The sequence below is a fragment of the Lepisma saccharinum genome, chromosome 11 (genome assembly GCF_977018435.1).
Source record: "Lepisma saccharinum chromosome 11, izLepSacc3.1, whole genome shotgun sequence".
In the NCBI taxonomy this organism is placed as follows: domain Eukaryota; kingdom Metazoa; phylum Arthropoda; class Insecta; order Zygentoma; family Lepismatidae; genus Lepisma; species Lepisma saccharinum.
The window spans coordinates 85,561,300-85,588,384 of NC_139239.1; the positions used below are offsets into that span (position 1 = coordinate 85,561,300).

Here is a 27,085-nt window from a genome sequence, read left to right on the forward strand (position 1 = left end):
CCTCCCTTACCTTTTACCATAGGGCTTTTTTCTGTGCATGCAATAGCTTTGTTGTGTGTTTTCCAAGACCAGTTGGGGGAGTCCATGCTTATTGCAAGTTTGGTATTTCATTGGGAAATAATAAAAATATTATTTGGGTATTACAAGGTAGCACTTACCAATGTGATCTTTGCTGTAGATTCTTTTGGAATTGAAATTCTCCATAAATATATGCTAGCAAATACAGTGTTCAGAGTAAAGTTGCATATTTATGCACTTGTGCTGATTGCAACAGGAATAAACTGGTGACTTTCTACAGTGTGTGTTAATATGAGTGGATCTTTTTTTTTATTATTTGCGGATTTATCTTTCAAATACAAAGCATGTTCAGAAAGTAAGTTTGCAGTGTTAGAGAAGGCAGAAATGCAGATCCTTGGTAGTGGGTTGCAATAATGTTCAAGAAAATCAAAACACCCACTGCGTGTGACGTCCGCCCAGTCATACGGTTTTTGAATGCAGGGAATATGCCAGCAGCTGAAATTTACTGTCAAATTCGTGAACTATATGGTGAACAGAGCATGAGTGCCTCAATGGTACGGAGATGGATGCAACAGTTTAACAGAGGACGGAACAATGTGCATGATGAGGAATGCAGTGAGTGACCATCTCTGGAGACAGACAAATTGGTCCATGCTGTGGAAGAGAAGATTAAAGAGAACGACGATTCACCCTGACAACACTGTCTGTGCATTTTCCACAAATTTCCTGGTCGCTGCTTAATGAAATTGTGTCGGACAGACTGAACTGTAAATTGTGTGCCCGCTGGGTCCCATGCTCGCTTATAGAAGACCACAAAAAGAATGGGGAGTGCATTACTGTTTTTGACACAGTACTGTGAGGAGGGTGATGGCTCCAGAAACAAAATGACAGTCCATGGAATGGAGGCATATGTCCTTGCTATGAAAGTCAAAAGCCAAACCAGTTCTGACCTGTGCATGGTGTTTTGGGACTGACAATGTGTATTGCTTGTGGACTTTTTGGAGTGCGGCAAAACCATCAACACCAACACTTATTCCAAAACTCTATGAAAATTTCATCACACAATACAAAACAAGAGAAGTGGCATGTTGAGCCATAGTGTTGTTTTCATTCACGACAATGCTTGTCCCCATACGGCAGCTGCAATGCAACGACTCCTTACAGACTTTGGCTGGGAAACATTTTCTCATTCCCCGTACACCCCATACCTCGCTCCATTTGATTTTCATTCTCTTCTTGCACTTGACAGCTTCCATTGCTGGCCAGAGCTTCAAGGATGATGATGCCCTCAAACAAGGTGCTACCACTTGCTTATCAAAAGAGATGGCATTTTTCTTCAATATGGGGATACAAAATATGGTGTCTTGTTATGATAAGTGTCTCAATGGGGATGGCAATTACGTTGAAACATAGTCCAAGGCCTGTACTTCGGTGTACAATAAAGTGTTTTGTTCCATTACATTTTGTGTTGTTTTTTTTTTAAATTGGCCAATGGAACTTACTTTCTGGATGACCCTTGTATGTATTATGAAGTGTGAGAGAAGAGCAGATGGGAGATGAGTGTAGCTGTTCCACCCCAACTTTATTAACTGTTTTGATATTTAGTGTAGATGTATTTATTCATTAATTGGAATTATTTAATTGGAATTTATTAGGTATAATGAATTAAGAGATTCAAACCCAATAATTCATATTACCTTGTGTCACATTATACAAAAGTGAATGTCTGTAAAATGACTTTGAAAACTAGCTTTTTTTTTACCACATCATGTTAAGAGTAAGTTAGACCTCACATACTGCTACAGTATCCATCCAACTAATTTGTGGCATAGATGTCATCATTGATTCTAAAAATGTGTTACCACTATGAAAATTCCATCCCTTGTAATATGATAATTTTGTTTGTTGCCTTGTAATCAGGAGTCCAGGGTTCGATACCTGGTGGAGGTACATAGTTGTTCAGATCCCACTTTAAACTGTAGGTTGAGTCCCAATTATCCTTACTGTGCATAAAGTGCACCAAATCAACCAACCAATCATCCACTTATCTATGAAGAAGGATTAACATAATTCCTACAGTGCCAAGGACATTTGTTATGCATTTTTTATCAACTTGAAAAACACTTTTTAGCTTTTGTTTCTTCTAATATTTATGTTAGCAAACAGGTATTTATATTAAATACATTGGCATACTTTTAATGATAAGTTATATTCTAAGGAATTTGTGCAGATATTTGCTGTAAATGGTACTTCCTTTCTTTCAGATTTACTCAGAAAGATATTAATGAAGGTCGTGTATGGTACAAACATGCAGGGCTTCAGCTTCAGCCTGATCATTTGACATTTTCTGTAATGGAACAGAAGCCTCCATTTACTATTTTACCACAACAGTCGTTGGACATTGAAGTCGTTTCCTCAGATGAAGCTTCATATGCTTTAACATCTGGATCAAACTTAACTCTCACTGTAAGTTTATTTATAAACTTGTCTCTTTCCATTAAGTTACATAGAGTTTTAGCTATAAATCACTGTTAATATTATTCTGTGACAACCCTGTTCATCCATCTATTATCTTTCAAGCCGACATAGTCCACAAATTATAAAAGTCATGGAAACAACTGTGATGTCTGATATACTGTTGTCAGGGATTGTCTGAGGTGTGTGGTGATGCAGCATTGTCTGATGAGTGAAAGTGTTTCTTGGAGGCAAGGACGTCTTTCAGGACCACCCATGTTCAGGATGAACCCATACTGATCAAATAACAGCTCAATTGAAAACTAACTAACTAGCTCCCTAGCCTTCTTAAACCCAACGTTTCATGGCTGCAGCAACACAGGTCTTTCAACTGTCCCTATCCTGAGCAAGATCTATATACCCTTTTCCATCTCTAATACTGATTTCTTTTAGGTCCATCTCAACGTTATCTCTCCATCTTCGTCTTGGCCTTCCTACAGGTCTCTTACCATCAGGTTTCCCAACAAGAATTCTGTAAACTCTTCTTTCCTCTCCCATTCATGCCACATGGCCTCCCAACCTAAGTCTTCATGATTTAATCATTCTAATAATATCTGGGCATGAATACAAATTATGCAGTTCTAAATTATGTAACCTTCTCCACTCACCTGTCTCCTCATCCCTTTTAGGCCCAAATATTTTCCTAAGGATCTTATTTCCAAATGCTCTTAATTTATTTTCCTCTTTCAATGTAAGGGACCAAGTTTGACATCCATATAATACTACAGGCAAAATTACTGTTTTGTATATTTTAACTTTTAGTTTCTTAAATATTAAATGAGAAGACAAAAGTTTATGAAGAGAAAAATAACATGCATTTCCTGAATTAAGTCTGCTTTTTATTACCTCTTTAATATCATTTTCATTTGTTAATATTACTCCTAAGTACTTAAATTTGGAAACTGGTTCAAACGAATTGTTATCAATAATAAGATTTTGATTATTACCAAACACTTGGTTTCGGCTTGTAAACATATATTTAGTTTTCTGTTTATTAACTTCCAAACCTATCTCTTTAGCTGCTTTGAAAAATATTTTAGCATTATTCTTAATTGTATTTACATCATACCCCAGTAAGTCTACATCATCTGCTGCCACGTCCCGGAAAGGATAGCACCAGTCCGGCTTAGGCCAGGGTAAAGCATGAGATACTCAGAGCAACTAAAACTGAATGATAACAAGAAATTAAAGGGAACAACTCATTTAACCCACTACAGAAGGTACGAACGGATATATATTCTGAAATCGTTCACATAATACATTCCAGATACTTGGTTAAATTTCTTTATACAATTTCAGATTCAGAAGTGTTTGCCTTTTTAATTCTTCAACTTTCTTCTTCTATGGAAATTCTTCTGTAAGTCACCATCTTTTATATCTATCTATCCACAGGCTTCTTCTTCTATGGAAAGGACTGATGGGCTTCTTCTTCTATGCAAAATTCCACAGGCTTCTACTTCTATGGATTAATCAACTTCTTCTTCTATACAACTTCTACTATGTTCTTCTTCTATGGAATGGACTGATGGTCTTCTTCTATGTAATAATAGGTTTCATCTTCTTATATGAAATTCCCCAGACTTCTTCTTCTATGGACTTCTCGGCTTCTTCTTCTATATGGAATTCCCCAAGCTTCTACTTCTATGGACTACTAGGCTTCTTCTTCTAGAGTCGTCTTCTTCTATGGACTACTCGGCTTCTTCTTCTAAAGGCTTCTTCTTCTGATAATTTTCTGCTTACATCTGCATGCATGTATTCTTCTCAGATTACAACCCTTTGTCTGCATATACTTCTGGGATTACAACCCTTTATCTGCATACATTTATTCTTCTGGCATTACAACCCTTTATCTGCATACATTTATTCTTCTGGGATTACAAACCTTTATCTGCATACATTAATTCTTCTTGGGTTACAACCATCTATCTGTGTACATGTATTCTTGGGTTACAACCATTTATTTGCATGCGTTACTACCTCAAATAGCTGTATGCCTTCCATAGAGTTGCTACCTAGCTTGCAGCGCCACTGCCTAATACGAGCAGAGAAATGGGGAAATCAAGGCGTACCTCCTGTTCCACGCTCACCTTGATCCCGGTCTGCAATATATGCACCTACATGGAAGTGCTTAGGAGCTGCCTATGACTTGGCACTACACCGGGGAAACAACCAAAAAGTCCTGCAGGAAATCTCATTCCTGCTCGAACAATTGAAAGACACAAAATCGTAATCACTTTCGAACTTCTTTAAGTTTTATATGTTATCATATATGCTACATGTGGCGATCATTTGTTTTTCTAGCCTCACACCTATTTCATTATTATTCTCAGTTCATAAATTAAGATAAACATAATCAATTCCAATATTTACAAACACTTTCATTCAATTTCCATACTCATTCAGGGTGGCGACAGACCTGGAAAACCTAGAAAACTGGGAAATTTGAGGTGACAAAAAAAGTCAGGGAAATGTCAGTTAATTTAGCTGTTTTTTTTTGTTTTGTTTTTCCATGAAAGATATCGTTATGGAACTCTACACGGGAAATGGAAATCTCGTTCCTACATTTCGGCCTCAATTTTTAGGCCTCTTTTATGCGCAACACAACTACGGCGCCAGAAACCAGTGATGGCAGGAGGAGAGAGAGAGAGAGAGACATTTCTCTGGCCCAGGGTTCTCGGCGGGAATTTTAAATTCGAACTCTCTTTGGAGGAAAATTGTTATAACTCTGGCACTATGGGAGCAATTTACTTCGGATAACTTTTGTTTTGCAGCTAAAACATCAGCGCATGCAACCATGTACAATTCAGAACACCGGACCGAGGAAGGGGTGGGGGCTGGGGTGGTGGGGGGCACGTACCCCGAATTTCAATGGGAAAAACAAAAATCTGGAGTTTGCTCCCTCTTCTCCTGCTATTTTGGGGAGAAGGCGCGAACTTTAGTATTCTTTTCAAAGAATGGACATTTCTCAAGAGAATGAAACATGGTTCATGTTCTTGGGTGCCATACAAGTTGAATAATAAGCCAAAATGTGATTATTATTTTTACGAAAAATAGGTAATTTGCATTTTTGGAGGAAAATTGTTATAACTCTGGCACTATGGGAGCAATGTACTTCGGATAAGTTTTGTTTTGCAGCCAAAACATCAGAGCATTCAACCGTGTACAATTCAGAACACCGGACCGAGGAAAGGGGGGGGGGGGGGGGGGTACGTACCCCGAATTTCAATGGAAAAAACATAAAAATCTGGAGTTTGCTCCCTCTTCTCCCGTTGTTTTGGGGAGAAGGCGTGAACTTTAGTATTCTTTTCAAATAATGGACATTTCTCAAGAGAATGAAACATGTTTCATGTTTATGGGTGCCATACAAGTTGAATAATAAGCCAAAATGTGAAACTGTTTTTTACGAAAAATAGGTAATTTGCATATTGCTCAGAAAATTGTTTATAACTCGGGCACTATGGGAGCAATCTACTTCGGATAAGTTTTGTTTTCCAGCTAGAACATCAGAGCATGCAACCGTGTACAATTTAGAACGCCGAACCGAGGAAGGGGGGTTTGGGGGGCGCGACCCCCGAATTTCAAATTTCTCAAGAGAATGAAACACGTTTCATGCTCTTGGGTGCCATACAAGTTGAATAATAAGCCAAAATGTGATTATTATTTTTTTTACTAAAAATAGGTAATTTGCATTTTTGGAGGAAATTTGTTATAACTCGGTCACTATGAGAGCAATCTACTTGGAATAAGTTTTGTTTTGCAGCTAAAACATCAGAACATGCAACCGTGTACAATTTAGAACGCCGAACCGAGGAAACGTGGGTTTTGGGGGCACGATGCCCGAATTTCAATGAAAAAACAATAAAAATCTGGAGTGTGCCCCCTCTTCTCCCGCTATTTGTTAAGAAGGCGCGAAATTTAGTATTCCTTTCAAGGAATGGACATTTCTCAAGAGAATGAAACATGTTTCATGTTCTTGGGTGCCATACAAGTTGAATAATAAGCCAAAATGTGATTATTTTTTTTTACGAAAAATAGGTAATTTTGCATTTTTGGAGGAAATTTGTTATAACTCGCGCACTATGAGAGCAATCTACTTCGAATAAGTTTTGTTTTCCAGCAGAACATCATAGCATGCAACCGTGTACAATTCAGAATGCCGAACTGAGGAAGGGGGGTTGAGGGCGCGACCACCGAATTTCAATAAAAAAAAAATCTGGAATTTGCCCCCTCTTCTCCCACTATTTTGGAAAGAGGGCGCAAACCTTAGTATTCTCTTCAAAGAATGGACATTTCCAAAGAGAATGAAACATGTTTCATATTCCTGGGTGCCATACAAGTTGAATAATGAGCCAAAATGTGAAACTCTGTTCGGAAATGTGGCATGGATATGTTGCGGAGAGGGGGAGAGGTTGGTCATCAATATGAATTTCCCAGGCTTGCTCCAGACCTGAGTCAGAGTCTCCACCCAAACATAAGAGTATGAAGGTCCAAAAAGCACATTCATTTCGTAATCAGCACCATGATACCATATGGTATCATCGGGCCAGTACGACCTTACTTTGATGATACCATATGGTATCATCAGGGGAGTAAAGGTTAAGCCTCTGAATATTACGTGGAAAATGCATTGAATTATCATTTTTTCTTGTCCGTTTTGGAGTAGTAAGGGGACTTGTCAACAGATGGAGGGGATACGAGCGGGTGGGGCTGTCCGATAGTTGTCGGACGTCGTAGTAAGGCATTTTGTTGGGCAAACTGAAGGAACATGGAAATAAATAGGTTCCATTGATACATACGATTTTTGTCGAATATCGTCACCCGACAGAGTATCTCAGTACAACATGCGACAGAAATTGCTTGGACTGCAACATCCAACAAAAAACGCATGCATAAACAAGAAGAGCTTTAGACTGCAAATATGCTGCTGGAATTTTATTACTCTTCTGGCTCACTTCGCCTTATTTAATGTAGCAGTGCTTACAAAGGTTTTCTTTCATCATCCTGACGTATTACTGGTTTTGCACAAGTTAACATACGTTTACAATGACATTGCACTATTCTTAAATATCAAGAAGAATCCAACCAAATGGGATATACATAATCACGAAAAAGTGAAACATAAATCTGCATTGATAAACGTTATAAAAATTGGCAAGTGCATGCTCCCAACCTCAAATTTACTGCAAGACTAGTATTGCAATGAAAATAACGCCACTCTCTGTCCTGTCTCTTTAAACTCGTGGGAGATGGTCATTAATCTCTCACTGAGTAAGGTTAATGTCCAATATTATGAAATAAAATACTAATAATAAATACGTAAATATTTTAATATCATACTCGTATTTACTCGAATCATTCAATCATAAAAGCAAATCACTTTCTTCAAGAATTGACTTTTATCTGCCAGCCCTGCTAAATTTTCATTTTCCATCTACTGATTTATATGAGGGGTGGCCAGAAAGTAATTTCCAATTAGTAGGGACATTGATTTTTCGCAAACGCCAAAACCGTGAAAAATGGTAATTGCTGCGAAGTTATGTTTAGGAATGTGCAGTGATGTCTGGACACATTTTTCGCCTGGTCGAAATATCGAAAGAATGTGAATTTGGCATAAAATGCAAATTGTTGGTGTTTTTAGCGATTTTTTTTAAAGAAATGTCCTAAAACAACGAAAAAATTCCATGAAATCCAACATTCTTGTCTTTTCTAGACCATGTTTGTGTACATAGAACATGCAAGTTTTCCAACATTTTAGTCAAGAGTAAACTATAGAGTTATACGTACATGGAATAATTCCGACAGCTACATTAAATCATGTATTTCCCACGATTTTTTCAACTTTTATCAAAACTATTTGCATCACAGAGCAAAGTGGCAGGGTTCTAACAGGAGATCGAGTGCGTATCTACCGTCACACGGGAGCCACATCTTTGTATTTGTCGCACGAGATATGTTTTGAATTACCAAGCTAAGTGCGCACCATCGGCATTTGTCGAGCGAGTAATAATGGAGCTCAGTCGTTAGGATGCCTGACTACTGTGCGAGAGACCCGCAGTTGATCCCCTGCGGGGGTGCTCCGGCGCCCACCCAGCATCATATGAAGCTGGTACCTTGAGGAAACTTGGAGGGATAAAGGTAGCCAGGAGTGTGGTGCTGATCACATCACCCCCACCTTCATCCCTGATCAAGAAAGTGTGGGGCCCTAACTCCACACCCCTATACACCTTCATGGAAAAGTGCAGGGGAGCACTTTACTTTTACTTCCTCAAAAATCTGTTCCAACATATCAAACTGTCACGAAAATACGTAGACCATGTGACCTACAATTTAAAATAATAGTTTAAAAGCACATATATATTTAGCAGATAAATGTTCTAAAATAAAAATGCGAATGTTGGGAAACTTAACACTAACAAGTCAAAAAAAGATAATGCATTTTTTGGTGCCATAATATATCGTTATCTGTCACGTGAGATTGATTGATTTTAATTTTTTGGGTGCATAGCCACTTATGGTCATTATGCACCCTTCAGTATATACGGGGAAAATACCATTATCTACAATCCTTACCTTAAAATTAAAAAGGGGGTATGGAAAATAACTTTCCCAAAATAACTTTCAAGATATCAAACTCTTACGAGGAGGCGTAAGCCATGTGACTTACAATTTGAAACAGTAGTTTAAAAACCATGAAGGTATAATTTCAGATATTTGCCAGAAAATTTGCTAAAATGAAAATGTGAATTTTGGGGAAAATAACACTGTATAGTAAAAAATAAAAAAAATAAGAAAATACACCAATTTGAAAAGAAAAAAAAATATCAAGGTCCCTACCGATTAGGCATAAATAAAACAAGAATATCAGTTGTAATTTATTGCATTAGTAACAGTAAGTCTTAACCTAATTTTCGGCATTATCACCATCGTTGTTCTAGCATTCGTCGTAGCATGGCACTAAATTTTGTATGCCCATGGCATATGTGTCTGACGGCATAGACTGGAACTATCTCTACCACAGTGTAGCTGTCAAATCCTTGCCTTGCCAGAAACCTCTTCAGTTAAACAAAGAGATGAAAGTCTGTACATTCAAGGTCAGGGCTGTACAGGGAGAGGTTCAAGATCTCTCGCCTGAAGTGATGCAAAGGGCCCATGTGTACTCAACTGTATGGGGTTGTGCACATTCGACTGGCCTTCCGTGAATTGTCTGCACCATCGTCTGACCATACTATCCGGTCTGCACGTCACACGATTGCCGGTGGCTCTGTGCCAAATTCTGAGGGTGCAATCGCAGTCGGTGGGAAACTGTATGAGAGCTGCAATCTTTAACCTAGAACTGTCCTAAAACGGCTGCATTGCAACTGTACCAGATTACAGCTACATGCCACTTCTTCCTGCCTGCATGTGTGTGTGTCGCTCTCCGACCACTAGTGTTGCGTATAGGCACCATTGGAGCTTTTTTCAGCACGCCCCTTGTATATGAACTTTCAGAAGCTTATATTATTAGTGTTCCTGTTTTAATGTGTGGTTAGCTAAATCAGGTACCTATGCAATGCTATTCTATAAATTCCTTGCGTTAAATTTCTAATAGGCAACCTACATACCCTTTTCGTCAGCATTAATGGTATAACTGCATGTTGTCAGTTTCAAAGTACTCAACTTGGATATACTGTACTGAAGCAGAAATCCAATTGATAATGTAAGGAAATATGACACTTTATTTTGTTTGATTCAATTGTTTCACTTATATGCAAGAGTTACTAGTTTGCTTTACAGAGAAGAGAGAAGTAGCTTTATGCATTGAAAAATGAGTCCGCACTCATGGTTCTTGCAAGCAGAGGGTTCCAAACCTCAGTGGAAATATCAACATATAATACCGAGAATGTATAAGGAGACTGATAAATTACAAATTGTATTTCTTAATCAATCACTCTTATCTCATTTAGTTGTAACTTTAAAAATAATCAAATATTTTATTTTAAGCTTGCTGCGTATGACAAAATTCCGTAATCCTTCCCTAGCTTGTGAATTGTAATAATTTTCCAAATTCACTATTTTGCAGTTTGAATTCAAATCATAGAGAATAGAGAAATTAAGTCAATTTCATAGAAGATGATATTGGTACTTAACAAAACCATACGTGGATTTGTATGAGTTTATTATTTCCATTTTGCGAAAACATCGATTTAGTTTAGTTTGGAATTGTCAGGGAAAAATGTAAATTTTGTCCTGGAAAACCTGGAAAAGTTAGGGAATTTCATTTCTGCTTGTTTGTAGCCACCCTGTCATTGTTTCTATAATCAACGTTCCTAATACATTCATCGCTTGCTGCTATCTGTCGACTATTATATCAAACATCCGCTCACTTTTCTCACCATGCGGGCACGTGACACTGCATATGCTAACAACTGAGTCACACCGTTTAATTTTAGTCCTTCGTTAGATTCTTTTACCTTCCTAACAATATTCAATTGAAAACAAGTTATCTGTATTTATACTAAACACAACTCCAACTGGCGGCTGGGAAACAGCGAATCAGCGATCAGTTGAATTTTCTTCGGCTAAGATTGGGCATTTTCGAGTCACAAGGTACCGAATGTTTTTCGCGGGTTGAAACGAATGGGCGTTGGGTCCACCACATGTTGCCAAATATACTGTAAAGCAAGAAAGAGTCTTCTCGGGCAACTGTATTGTCAGCACCAGACATCAGCGGTGGTTAATGTTACAACTGCACACGTGGTCCTGAACGATAAGTTTCCGGTAGGACCACCCACAGGTCAGAATGCAGGTGGACAACTGGCAATAACAGAAGTATGCTTGGCAATGTTGCTTCGGGAGAGCGATGTGATCCCTTCAACTTTTACTTTGCAACTGATTTTGTTGACACCCATCCGACCACACACCTCCGAAAATGATTGGGGACAGGATGCACCAGAAATAGCCATTAAGGTCAACCACCAGTTGGAGTTGCGATCAGTATAGCCACCCATTTCCATTTATCATTGGAATCAGACAATTGTAAACCCAGTCATTGTCGGTTTTCATGACTGAATTACATGACTCATTCATAGCTCCTCAATTTTCTCATGATAGTGGTTGGCCACCAGTCCCATTCACAGGCCAAAATCTCAGGAGAAAAGTTGTTAGCTTCCCCCAGGAGACTCGAACCTGCACCAGTGCATACACAGTCCTCTCCCCTATGCTCTATCCTATATCTTACTGGTCACTGAGAGTTGATCTTTTCACGAAGCCCTTGCCTCAACTTTCTCCATACCTGGTTACACAGCAATAAAAAGAGATAGAACCACAACGGCAACCACTCAATCACTCCTCGATGTAGTAATAACGGATGACACAGATCTTGTACGCTCATTTAATGTAACCATTCCTGTCGGAACATCTGACCACTGTCTAGTAAATGCGACACTTGCCATCGAAAAACCAAAATTAATTAAACAGTTTATCAAATATCGAAACTTCTGTACCCTCGACAAAAATATATTCGATAGGGATGCTGCAGCAATTGAATGGATGCAAATTGATAGCTTCGACAACATCGACGATAAAGTGCACTTCATTACTCAAAATGTAATAAATCTCTCCGACAAGCATGCGCCCCTTGAAAGTAAATTAATAAAACAAAAAAACTCTCCATGGATGTCTGAAAATACAAAACTACTTATGAAACTTCATGACAATTCCCTATTAAAATATAAGGGCACAAAAACCCAGGCAACCTGGGACTATTACAAAGAACTGTGAAACTTTATCACCTCGGTCCAGTGGCAGGAAAAGAAAGCCTATTTTAATCATCACCTCTGCTGCAACAATAACAGGAAAGAGTTGTGGAAAAAATTAAAAACATAGGGTGTATATAGTAAAAATATCAAAGTAGTTATGTACCCCCGTTGAAGTCGATAAATCAATTGATTGGAAAAGATCGATCAAAGATCAATTGATGATGTAGGTGTGTGGGCAAGCAAGGGTATTGTTTTGCTTGATGACGTCATAAAAGGGGCGTGGTTTATTTTGTATGGAGGATTTTGATTGGTGTGTGGGTGGAGTTTTGTTTTGTGTGTAGGATTTTGATTGGTTGTTGGTGAGGAGGAAAAGTAGTGGCTTCCGGTGCCGGTTTCTCGGAATTGGAGTACGTGTTTCCGGTGTCTGAGGAAAGATGGCGTTGATGAGTTTGAAATTCTGGGAATCGTGATACGTGTTTCCGTTGTTTGAGGAGAGATGGCGTTGATGAGTCATTCTGGGGAGGAGATAACTGTTTTTTTCGGAATATGGATTTTCCCTGATTGGCTGAGAGAATTGTGACGTCATAATTTGGGCGTGCGCGCAGTTTTCGTTGGAATTGAGATATGTGTTTCCGGTTTTTGAGGTGGCGTTGATGATTTTGAAATTCTGAGAATTGGGAGGGGAAATGAGATAAGAATGTGCATTTAATTAGGGAGATAGTATGGTAATTGGCGTTTATGAAATTGTGGTGGGGGAAGGAGGAAATTCGGCGACGGATGGGAAGGAGTGTGGCGTGTTTGTTGTGGTGGAGATAGGGGTTTCCGGTTGTTATGGAATTCTTGGAACGGTTGAGTGATATGTGTGGCGTGTTTGTCGGGCTGGAGATATGGGTTTCCGGCTGTTAATGGGTCTGTGACGGTTGAAGAAGAGAAGGGAAACGGTTGAGCGTAATCTTCTAGGAATTGTGCCTGTTTGAAATATGTTTAACGGTAAACGTGATGTTGGAAAAAGAAGGTAAAAATAGAAGGGATAAAAGATAGTAGGATCTGGTAACGGTTCTTGTGTGGGGAAAGGTTTGTTCGTTTCTTGTAGGTAAGAAATGTGGTGTCTTTTGAAAATAAGGAGGATAAAAAGAGGAATAGGTCAAGGTGGGGTTCGATAAGAGAGGAAAATAATATATTAAAAAATATGAATTATTTGTAGGAATCTTGAATGGGTTATGTAACACTCAGGATAAAAAGAATTGGAGGAATATTTACCATTACGGTTATATAAATTTTGGGATAAAAGATAAGATGAATAAATGGGGGTGCGACAAGAAAATAATATATGAGGGTTGTTCACAAATGGGGGAATTGCTGTCAATATTATTATATAGTAGTGGAAGTAATTATTGAGGGACATACTACATTTTCGGAAAGGAGTTAAAGTTCAGGGGTATACCAAAAATATTGGAAAAAGGTAAGGGTGTTATTGTTTGGATTTAAGATATTGTGTGGCGGCGGAGATTTTTGAAAATGTTATGTGATATTGAGAGGTGTATGGATATTAAACACCACCAAGTTTGAATTTGATGTATTCAAAATTTTTCTAAATATAATCCAGATGATATTCCCGTATTTCCATATATGTTTCTTACAAATGGAGAGTATTTTCTTGTGCATACACGATTTCGTAAGAATTATGCAATTCAGTTAAGGATACATCTATTTGATATATAAAAGGTGTCCTAATAGGGTTATAATAAATTTCTAAAGAGTCCCTGTTATATCCATATAATGCTCCGAAAATTTGCATAATATGTTCCAAACAGGAAACATCTTTTGTACATTCCAATAACACCCAGAAAATGTTAAAAAAGAACAAGTTTTATTCATATCTAAATCGTTTCCAGATAAGATCCAAATGTAGTCTAAAATGTACTTTTTGTATCCACACAATATCCAAAGTACGTACAAAAATGTCTAACTAAAGTATATTGTCTAGATAACGTCCACTTGGTGTACAAAACATTCCAAATATGATCTCGAATTGCCCATAATACATCCAATTCTGGATATCCCCTGGGTCCTGTCCCAATTACCCTATATGTGCATAAAACTGAAATTAAACAGCAATCGAGCCAAAAATAGACCCCCGTCCCAATCACCCTAAATATGCATGAAGTGAAGGTGGACACATTGGTCAAGATATTCAGCTTCATTATTGAAAGGATAAGAAATGCGTCAGTATTCGGTGATTTTGTAGAAAACATACAGAGAGCGCAATATGTACCTTCACATTTGTTGTTAAGAATTTGTTTCGCCTACCCACTTTTTGTCATTTGTGGCCCCGCACTATGCTAAAACTCACCTGCGAGGGAAAAGTAAACTGTCTTTGCCCCAGTTTGTCACTTTGCTCCCCTAGTTTGGATGCCCCAGTTTTGGCACTTTGCCCTCCTAGTTTTGGAACCTAATCGTCACCACTGCGAGAAACCTATACTAAAGTACCCGTATGTTAACAAAGAATGTGTAAAAAAATATCTAAAAACTGTACTATGAGTTGAAGTAATAAAACAGTTTGTACATACAAGTAAAAGTTATTATTGTATCGAAATAAATAGATGTAATATACGTACAGAATTCTCTCCCTTCATCAATACAACACTGTACCAGTAAAGACGTTACGGAAGAATGAAAACTCTCCAGTGATGGTCACAACACATACATATCAGTTCTGTGTAGGGTTTAGTCATTAACAGAACGGATGCAACTTCCTTGCTGATTATGCATGCCAGAGATAACCAACCACAACTTCCTTTTTGAGTCTGCGGGCAAGAGATAATTTTAATTGCGGTGTAGGATTTAGACATTATCGGAACAGATGCAACTTTCTTGCTGGCCATGTACTGTTGAAGCGTCGGCAGAGAAGGGAAACTTTGTAATGGTTACAACACATATGTTCGATGTAGACTAATTAGCAGCTGTTATAGTTATCATATAACAATTTCCGTCTGGAATGCGAATTCGATAGAGGTCTATTAATAGAAGCACGACTTCCTTGTTACATCCTGCCTCAGATTCACTGGTGTTAAAAATTAAACACTCGCAACCGAAAAATGGAGAACGTGCCTGTGAAAACAATTTAGCTAACCATGGGGCTTTTAGTACAGGGCCTACAGTTTTAAAACGTGGTACCAAACATGCCCAAATCTGTAATTAGTTTTAGGATAGACAGGACCAGGGTCCCTTATCTGCAATTAGTTTTACTCGGGGACAAACAGAGTCGGAACAGGGGTTCTTTGAAACTTGAGTAAAGGGCCTACAGTTTTAGAAAGGGGTTCCAAACACACAGATTCCGAATGTATAATTACTTTTGAGGCAAAGAGGATTGGAGCTGGGGCCCTTATCTGCAGTAAGTTTTACTGTGGGCCAAACAAGGTCGAAAATGGGGGGTTCTTTGAAACATGAGTACAGGGCCTACAGTCTTAAAAGTGGGGTATGTGTAGATTCCGAATGTACAATTACTTTTACTCTGGGGCAGACAGGACCCTAACTGAGGGCCCTTTGAAACTTGAGGTCTGGGGAAAATAGGGCCTTAACTAAGGTTCCTTTTGAAACTTGAGGTCCAGGGCAAACAGGGCCGTAACTAAGGGACCCTTCGAAACTTGAGGTCCAGGGCAAACAGGGCCGTAACTGAGGGAACTCTAATTTCACTTTTTTTAAAAATGTCGACTTTTTCCAAAAAAATGTCACTTTTTCCAAAAAAATGTCGACTTTTTTTTAAAAAATTCAACCTTATTCAAAAAAATTTTAACTTTTTCAAAAGAAAATTTAACTTTTTTCAAAAAAAATTCTACTTTTTTCAAAAATATTTAACTTTTTTTTAAAAAATTCAACTTTTTTCAATTTTTTAAAAACTTTTTCAAAAAAAAACTTTTAAAAAATTCAACTTTTTGTCAAAAAATTTAAAGTTTTTTCAAAAATCTGGAGGCTTTGCCGATTCCGGTCACGACGAACCTCGATCGATTGTAACTTGTAAATATACGTCTGCCGCTCAGAATATGTTTCAAACTGATGGAAGGTATTTAAGAGTGTGAGAAATGAAAAAACAGAAAATAAAAGAGCGGGGGGAGAAACAATGGAGGAGCGAATGTTGGAAATTTTGAAGAAAAGGTAAATAAACGAATAAACAACACTAACATCGCTAACAAACTAACACCATTTATTTGTTTATTTGTCTTTGATGTACAGTGAGAGCCATGAGTATTACTCTTCAAATTGCCTATGACTATTTTAAGCAATAATGTTGATGTAGAAGCTGTTTTGAATTTATGAAGCTCTTATTTGGTCAAATAAAATACGGCATAATACTAATGGATCCCACTGTACATGGTGTTCGGACGTTTGTAGTATGATTTGTAAATAGAGTAAGGAATATATATATATATATCCAAAACCTGTATCGAATATTGAGTCCGACTAATAAACAGTTTATACATACAAATTAATGTTATTGTGTAGAACTATACTTACAAAATTCTCTCCGTCCATCGTTGTATTATAACTGCTGTACCATTAAAGATGTTGAGGAAGAATGAAAATTTTGCAGTGATGGTCAAAACATATGCAAATATATCACTTCTGTGTAGGATAACGGAACGGATGCAACTTGCTTGTATCATTCCTGAGATAACCACAACGTCCTCTTGGAGGCTGCATGAAAGAGATAACTTGATTCACACAACTTCCGTGTTACACTGTGCCCAGAATATCCAGCACGAATACAGCCTTCTAAATGAATATAATGCTAAACTGCACTTATTTCATTGTAAAAACATAAGGGAAACGTTAATTGTTTATAAACATACGAGGTTATAATAGAAAAGGTGGTACCTTCTCGAGGTCCGATCGATTGATCAAGTGACGGATTGAACCTATATTGCAAAGCCGTTTTATGCACTACGGCTAATCGAAACATAAATATATGAGGGTGTGGTAGAAAATGTGGTATTTTCTTGAAGGTCCGATCGAATGACAGATTGAACCGATGTTTCAAATTTGTGTTATGCACAGAGTCTAATCGGAACAGAAATATAGGAGGGCATTGTAAAAATGTGGTATTTTTTGAGGGGCCGACCGAATAACGGATTGAACCGTTGTTTCAAATCCGTTTTACACACTGAGGCTAAATGTAACAGAAATATACGAGGACATGGTAGAAAATGTGGTACCTTCTAGAGTTATTTTGACCGTAGACCCCTTGCATATACTCTAGGGAAAGGTCTTGACGTACAGATTCCGAATCTACAATTGCCTTCACTCTAGTTCAATCAGGGCCGGCTGGACAGCCCTTTAAAGTTTTCCGGACAGGTTTTTCAACTTTTCAAATTTACCTGCAACAACGAGCTGACAATAAACATCACCCACGATTACTATGTAATATTATACAATTAATTGTCATCTCAGCTCGTCATGACAATGGGGGCCGCCATCTTGGTCGCCATCTTGGTTTTTGTTATTTTGACCGTAGACCACCGTCCATATACTCTAGGGAAAGGTCTTGACGTACAGATTCCGAATCTACAATTGCCTTCATTCTAGTTCAATCAGGGCCGGCCGGACAGCCCTTTAAAGTTTTCCGGACAGGTTTTTCAACTTTTCAAATTTACCTGCAACAACGAGCTGACAATAAACATCACCCACGATTACTATTTAATATTATACAATTAATTGTCATCTCAGCTCGTCATGACAATGGGGGCCGCCATCTTGGCCGCCATGTTGGTTTTTGTTATTTTTACCGTAGACCACCGTCCATATATTCTATGGAAAGGTCTTGACGTACAGATTCCGAATCTACAAGTGCCGTTAATCTAGTTCAATTAGGTCCGGCTGGACAGCCCTTTAAAATTTTCCGGACAGGTTTTTCAACTTTTCAAATTTACCTATCTTATGCCTCTCAAAACACTACTTCGATAAAAGTTGGAAACAACCGCCTACGCGCCTAAAACATTCGCTTTCTCTTATCGCCTCGAACGCGTTTTAAGAGGCATAAGATACAAGCTATTAGCACTGTTGGGTGTCACCATCGGGTATCGAAGAAGGGACCACCTTGATCATAACGTGACGAAAGTAATATTACCTATACTTATGTTCTTTACCACTATTGGCCTCCCCGATTGCGTAGTGGCAACAGCTTCGTCGTCTTGTAATAAAAGGGTCCCGGTTTCGATACCCGGTGGAAGCACATAGTGGTTAGGATCCCACTTTAAACTGTAAGTCCAGACCCAATTAGCCTTACATTCGCATGCGAACATCTCAAATTCGCCTCATATACCTATTTCATATTTTGATAAGAAAAAACCGTTGTAACAATTTGGGGGGTGGTTTTTAATGGTGGTAGTGGGAAAATGTTGAGAATGAAAGACATTATATTTTTTACTGCACTGTTGCGTTTTCTTTTCCATTCGATTCACACAGATCTGCGATAAAGCAATTAAACACAACACAAAACCTTTGATTAGCAGAAAACTGAACAGTAAACTGACTTTTGACTACAAGTTTGAAAATAATAAAGGGATCCCTGGTTCGATACTCGATGACATTCGCCTATGGACATCTTATATTCCCCTTATATGAATTTTAGTACCTTGATAAGAAAAACCGTTGGAACAATCTGGAGGACTTAATAGTGAATGGGGAAAACAGTTGGGAATGAATGGAAGTAAGAAATGGGCGTGTGTTGAATTTGATCAGAGAACAAACTTTTTATAATATTGAACATGAATTATTATCCGAAAATGTTCCAGGGCGAATTATGTTTTTGGAAATTGAACAGTTTCTACACGTCATGTGATATATTGATACAAATCGGATGATTGGTAATTGAAAAATGTGTCAAGACGGATTTGTTATCACTTACGTGATATTTGGTGAAATATGGAGTATTGGCACGCCATACTGGGAAAGAAATTGCAAAAGGATGCATATGAATTTTTAGATAAGGTATAGTTTGTGATGTCATGTGATCTTTGTTTTACCACTTTTGTATTATCGCGAAGGTAAAGGAATAGTGGTAAAGATTGATTGAGTCGGTGTTTTAAGTCCACTTTATGCACAGTAAGGCTAATTGGGTCTGGACTTACAGTTTAAAGTGGGATCCTAACCACTATGTGCTTCCACCGGGTATCGAAACCGGGACCCTTTTATTACAAGACGACGAAGCTGTTGCCACTACGCAATCGGGGAGGCCAATAGTGGTAAAGAACATAAGTATAGGTAATATTACTTTCGTCACGTTATGATCAAGGTGGTCCCTTCTTCGATACCCGATGGTGACACCCAACAGTGCTAATAGCTCCAGGGCGAATTATGTTTTTGGAAATTGAACAGTTTCTACACGTCATGTGATATATTGATACAAATCGGATGATTGGTAATTGAAAAATGTGTCAAGACGGATTTGTTATCACTTACGTGATATTTGGTGAAATATGGAGTATTGGCACGCCATACTGGGAAAGAAATTGCAAAAGGATGCATATGAATTTTTAGATAAGGTATAGTTTGTGATGTCATGTGATCTTTGTTTTACCACTTTTGTATTATCGCGAAGGTAAAGGAATAGTGGTAAAGATTGATTGAGTCGGTGTTTTAAGTCCACTTTATGCACAGTAAGTCTAATTGGGACTGGACTTACAGTTTAAAGTGGGATCCTAACCACTATGTGCTTCCACCGGGTATCGAAACCGAGACCCTTTTATTACAAGACGACGAAGCTGTTGCCACTACGCAATCGGGGAGGCCAATAGTGGTAAAGAACATAAGTATAGGTAATATTACTTTCGTCACGTTATGATCAAGGTGGTCCCTTCTTCGATACCCGATGGTGACACCCAACAGTGCCAATAGCTTGTATCTTATGCCTTTTAAAACGCGTTCGAGGCGATAAGAGAAAGCGAATGTTTTAGGCGCGTAGGCGGTTGTTTCCAACTTTTATCGAAGTAGTGTTTTGAGAGGCATAAGATAGGTAAATTTGAAAAGTTGAAGAACATGTCCGGAAAATTTTAAAGGGCTGTCCAGCCGGACCTAATTGAACTAGAGTAACGGCACTTGTAGATTCGGAATCTGTACGTCAAGACCTTTCCATAGAATATATGGACGGTGGTCTACGGTAAAAATAACAAAAACCAACATGGCGGCCAAGATGGCGGCCCCCATTGTCATGACGAGCTGAGATGACAATTAATTGTATAATATTACATAGTAATCGTGGGTGATGTTTATTGTCAGCTCGTTGTTGCAGGTAAATTTGAAAAGTTGAAAAACCTGTCCGGAAAACTTTAAAGGGCTGTCCAGCCGGCCCTGATTGAACTAGAGTAAAGGCAATTGTAGATTCGGAATCTGTACGTCAAGACCTTTCCCTAGAGTATATGGACGGTGGTCTACGGTCAAAATAACAAAAACCAACATGGCGGCCAAGATGGCGGCCCCCATTGTCATGACGAGCTGAGATGACAATTAATTGTATAATATTACATAGTAATCGTGGATGATGTTTATTGTCAGCTCGTTGTTGCAGGTAAATTTGAAAAGTTGAAAAACCTGTCCGGAAAACTTTAAAGTTCTGTCTAGCCGGCCCTGATTGAACTAGAGTGAAGGCAATTGTAGATTCGGAATCTGTACGTCAAGACCTTTCCCTAGAGTATATGGACGGTGGTCTACGGTCAAAATAACAAAAACCAACATGGCGGCCAAGATGGCGGCCCCCATTGTCATGACGAGCTGAGATGACAATTAATTGTATAATATTACATAGTAATCGTGGGTGATGTTTATTGTCAGCTCGTTGTTGCAGGTAAATTTGAAAAGTTGAAAAACCTGTCCGGAAAACTTTAAAGGGCTGTCCAGCCGGCCCTGATTGAACTAGAGTGAAGGCAATTGTAGATTCGGAATCTGTACGTCAAGACCTAACCCTAGAGTATATGGACGGTGGTCTACGGTCAAAATAACTCTAGAAGGTACCACATTTTCTACCATGTCCTCGTATATTTCTGTTACATTTAGCCTCAGTGTGTAAAACGGATTTGAAACAACGGTTCAATCCGTTATTCGGTCGGCCCCTCAAAAAATGCCACATTTTTACAATGTCCTCCTATATTTCTGTTCCGATTAGACTCTGTGCATAACACAAATTTGAAACATCGGTTCAATCTGTCATACCACATTTTCTACCACGCCCTCATATATTTATGTTTCGGTTAGCCGTAGTGCATAAAACGGCTTTGCAATATCGGTTCAATCCGTCACTTGATCAATCGATCGGACCCCGAGAAGGTACCACCTTTTCTATTATAACCTCGTATGTTTATAAACAATTAACGTTTCCCTTATGTTTTTACAATGAAATAAGTGCAGTTTAGCATTATATTCATTTAGAAGGCTGTATTCGTGCTGGATATTCTGGGCACAGTGTAACACGGAAGTTGTGTGAATCAAGTTATCTCTTTCATGCAGCCTCCAAGAGGACGTTGTGGTTATCTCAGGAATGATACAAGCAAGTTGCATCCGTTCCGTTATCCTACACAGAAGTGATATATTTGCATATGTTTTGACCATCACTGCAAAATTTTCATTCTTCCTCAACATCTTTAATGGTACAGCAGTTATAATACAACGATGGACGGAGAGAATTTTGTAAGTATAGTTCTACACAATAACATTAATTTGTATGTATAAACTGTTTATTAGTCGGACTCAATATTCGATACAGGTTTTGGATATATATATATATATATTCCTCCTCCATTATTATATAATTTCCAACATTCGCTCCTCCATTTTTTCTCCCCCCGCTTTTTTATTTTCTGTTTTTTCATTTCTCACTCTTAGATACCTCCCATCATTTCGAAACATATTCTGAGCGACAGACGTATATTTGCAAGTTACAATCGATCGAGGTTCGTCGTGACCGGAATCGGCAAAGCCTCCAGATTTTTGAAAAAACTTTAAATTTTTTTGACAAAAAGTTGAATTTTTTAAAAGTTATTTTTTGAAAAAAGTTTTTAAAAAATTGAAAAAAGTTGAATTTTTAAAAAAAAGTTTTAAAATTTTTTGAAAAAAAGTAGAATTTTTTTTTGAAAAAGGTTAAATTTTTTTTGAAAAAGTTGAAAAATTTTTGAAAAAGGTTTAATTTTTTTAAAAAAAAGTCGACATTTTTTTGGAAAAAGTGACATTTTTTTTTTGAAAAAGTCGACATTTTTTAAAAAAGTGAAATTTGAGTTCCCTCAGTTACGGCCCTGTTAGCCCTGGACCTCAAGTTTCGAAGGGTCCCTTAGTTACGGCCCTGTTTGCCCTGGACCTCAAGTTTCAAAAGGAACCTTAGTTAAGGCCCTATTTTCCCCAGACCTCAAGTTTCAAAGGGCCCTCAGTTAGGGTCCTGTCTGCCCCAGAGTAAAAGTAATTGTACATTCGGAATCTACACATACCCCACTTTTAAGACTGTAGGCCCTGTACTCATGTTTCAAAGAACCCCCCATTTTCGACCTTGTTTGGCCCACAGTAAAACTTACTGCAGATAAGGGCCCCAGCTCCAATCCTCTTTGCCTCAAAAGTAATTATACATTCGGAATCTGTGTGTTTGGAACCCCTTTCTAAAACTGTAGGCCCTTTACTCAAGTTTCAAAGAACCCCTGTTCCGACTCTGTTTGTCCCCGAGTAAAACTAATTGCAGATAAGGGACCCTGGTCCTGTCTATCCTAAAACTAATTACAGATTTGGGCATGTTTGGTACCACGTTTTAAAACTGTAGGCCCTGTACTAAAAGCCCCCGGTTAGCTAAATTGTTTTCACAGGCACGTTCTCCATTTTTCGGTTGCGAGTGTTTAATTTTTAACACCAGTGAATCTGAGGCAGGATGTAACAAGGAAGTCGTGCTTCTATTAATAGACCTCTATCGAATTCGCATTCCAGACGGAAATTGTTATATGATAACTATAACAGCTGCTAATTAGTCTACATCGAACATATGTGTTGTAACCATTACAAAGTTTCCCTTCTCTGCCGACGCTTCAACAGTACATGGCCAGCAAGAAAGTTGCATCTGTTCCGATAATGTCTAAATCCTACACCGCAATTAAAATTATCTCTTGCTCGCAGACTCAAAAAGGAAGTTGTGGTTGGTTATCTCTGGCATGCATAATCAGCAAGGAAGTTGCATCCATTCTGTTAATGACTAAACCCTACACAGAACTGATATGTATGTGTTGTGACCATCACTGGAGAGTTTTCATTCTTCCGTAACGTCTTTACTGGTACAGTGTTGTATTGATGGAGGGAGAGAATTCTGTACGTATATTACATCTATTTATTTCGATACAATAATAACATTTACTTGTATGTACAAACTGTTTTATTACTTCAACTCATGGTACAGTTTTTAGATATTTTTTTACACATTCTTTGTTAACATACGGGTACTTTAGTATAGGTTTCTCGCAGTGGTGACGATTAGGTTCCAAAACTAGGAGGGCAAAGTGCCAAAACTGGGGGCATCCAAACTAGGGGAGCAAAGTGACAAACTGGGGCAAAGACAGTTTACTTTTCCCTCGCAGGTGAGTTTTAGCATAGTGCGGGGCCACAAATGACAAAAAGTGGGTAGGCGAAACAAATTCTTAACAACAAATGTGAAGGTACATATTGCGCTCTCTGTATGTTTTCTACAAAATCACCGAATACTGACGCATTTCTTATCCTTTCAATAATGAAGCTGAATATCTTGACCAATGTGTCCACCTTCACTTCATGCATATTTAGGGTGATTGGGACGGGGGTCTATTTTTGGCTCGATTGCTGTTTAATTTCAGTTTTATGCACATATAGGGTAATTGGGACAGGACCCAGGGGATATCCAGAATTGGATGTATTATGGGCAATTCGAGATCATATTTGGAATGTTTTGTACACCAAGTGGACGTTATCTAGACAATATACTTTAGTTAGACATTTTTGTACGTACTTTGGATATTGTGTGGATACAAAAAGTACATTTTAGACTACATTTGGATCTTATCTGGAAACGATTTAGATATGAATAAAACTTGTTCTTTTTTAACATTTTCTGGGTGTTATTGGAATGTACAAAAGATGTTTCCTGTTTGGAACATATTATGCAAATTTTCGGAGCATTATATGGATATAACAGGGACTCTTTAGAAATTTATTATAACCCTATTAGGACACCTTTTATATATCAAATAGCTGTATCCTTAACTGAATTGCATAATTCTTACGAAATCGTGTATGCACAAGAAAATACTCTCCATTTGTAAGAAACATATATGGAAATACGGGAATATCATCTGGATTATATTTAGAAAAATTTTGAATACATCAAATTCAAACTTGGTGGTGTTTAATATCCATACACCTCTCAATATCACATAACATTTTCAAAAATCTCCGCCGCCACACAATATCTTAAATCCAAACAATAACACCCTTACCTTTTTCCAATATTTTTGGTATACCCCTGAACTTTAACTCCTTTCCGAAAATGTAGTATGTCCCTCAATAATTACTTCCACTACTATATAATAATATTGACAGCAATTCCCCCATTTGTGAACAACCCTCATATATTATTTTCGTGTCGCACCTCCATTTATTCATCTTATCTTTTATCCCAAAATTTATATAACCGTAATGGTAAATATTCCTCCAATTCTTTTTATCCTGAGTGTTACATAACCCATTCAAGATTCCTACAAATAATTCATATTTTTTAATATATTATTTTCCTCTCTTATCGAACCCCACCTTGACCTATTCCTCTTTTTATCCTCCTTATTTTCAAAAGACACCACATTTCTTACCTACAAGAAACGAACAAACCTTTCCCCACACAAGAACCGTTACCAGATCCTATTATCTTTTATCCCTTCTATTTTTACCTTCTTTTATCCAACATCACGTTTACCGTTAAACATATTTCAAACAGGCACAATTCCTAGAAGATTACGCTCAACCGTTTCCCTTCTCTTCTTCAACCGTCACAGACCCATTAACAGCCGGAAACCCATATCTCCAGCCCGACAAACACGCCACACATATCACTCAACCGTTCCAAGAATTCCATAACAACCGGAAACCCCTATCTCCACCACAACAAACACGCCACACTCCTTCCCATCCGTCGCCGAATTTCCTCCTTCCCCCACCACAATTTCATAAACGCCAATTACCATACTATCTCCCTAATTAAATGCACATTCTTATCTCATTTCCCCTCCCAATTCTCAGAATTTCAAAATCATCAACGCCACCTCAAAAACCGGAAACACATATCTCAATTCCAACGAAAACTGCGCGCACGCCCAAATTATGACGTCACAATTCTCTCAGCCAATCAGGGAAAATCCATATTCCGAAAAAAACAGTTATCTCCTCCCCAGAATGACTCATCAACGCCATCTCTCCTCAAACAACGGAAACACGTATCACGATTCCCAGAATTTCAAACTCATCAACGCCATCTTTCCTCAGACACCGGAAACACGTACTCCAATTCCGAGAAACCGTCACCGGAAGCCACTACTTTTCCTCCTCACCAACAACCAATCAAAATCCTACACACAAAACAAAACTCCACCCACACACCAATCAAAATCCTCCATACAAAATAAACCACGCCCCTTTTATGACGTCATCAAGCAAAACAATACCCTTGCTTGCCCACACACCTACATCATCAATTGATCTTTGATCGATCTTTTCCAATCAATTGATTTATCGACTTCAATGGGGGTACATAACTACTATCAACAACGAGATACTTTCCGACTTGAGAAAAGTGGATTCAATTAACCAACATTTTTCTAGTGTATGCTGCAAAACGGATGTTTTTGAAGATGCCGTTAACAAGACTCAAGAGTTTTTTAATCGTAACACTTTTAATGAAAGTGCTCAAACTTTCCACCTGCAAGAAATAAACGAAACCGTAACAATGAAAGCATTAAACGAAATATCATCCAATGCCTCTGATAATGATGGAATATCCATAAAAATGATTAAACTATTATTACCGCACATCTTACATCCCCTGACGCACATCGTAAATTTCTCATTCCGGACTGGACAATACCCGGCCAACTGGAAAACAGCATGTGTTGTTCCAATACCAAAAAAGAAAAGTAATAACATCCCTAAATGACCTTCAACCAATAAGTCTCTTACCTATATTTTCCAAAATCAGTGAAAAAATTGTTTACAAGCAAACTCGTAAGCACGTTAATGACCTAGATCTGCTTTCAAAATGTCAATCCAGTTGCCGCCCTTGACACAGCACGGCAACTGCATTACTTAAAATCACCGACGATTTATTACGATCAATAGACATGAGAATGTCACTCAACTACAAATTCCTTTTCCACCGAAATTGCTGGATGCACCCTTAGCTTTGCTCAATCATGATTTATCCAGCATAAATACTTGGTGTAAAAGTAACGGTCTAAAAATAAACCCACAAGAATCAACTTTGTCTGTTATTGGCTCCCAAAATAGTCTCTCTCTGATAAATCCTAACGAGATATGCATCAAACTAGACACATCTATAATCCCTTATTCAACAAATGTGAAAAATCTAGGCGTCATTTTAGATGAACACCTTAATTGGGATATTCATGTACAAGAACAAATTAAAAAAAAGCCTATGCTGTGCTAAATCACCTATAATTTATATTATATTATATTATTAGAATAATTAAATCAAGAAGACTTAGGTGGGCAGGCCATGTGGCACGAATGGGAGAGGAAAGAGGAGATTACAGGATTCTTGT

The 27,085-nt window shown here is 38.1% G+C and overlaps 1 protein-coding gene across 2 annotated transcripts in view; it reads left to right on the forward strand.

The window, feature by feature from the left end:
- LOC145994954 (extracellular matrix organizing protein FRAS1-like) overlaps positions 1-27,085 on the forward strand; it is a 408,454-nt gene that overhangs the window by 197,440 nt on the left and 183,929 nt on the right. For both annotated transcript variants that reach the window (XM_083131481.1, XM_083131482.1), the window contains one exon: positions 2,283-2,484. In XM_083131481.1, coding sequence (XP_082987607.1) covers positions 2,283-2,484 — 202 coding nt within the window. The remainder of the gene's footprint in view (positions 1-2,282; positions 2,485-27,085) is intronic.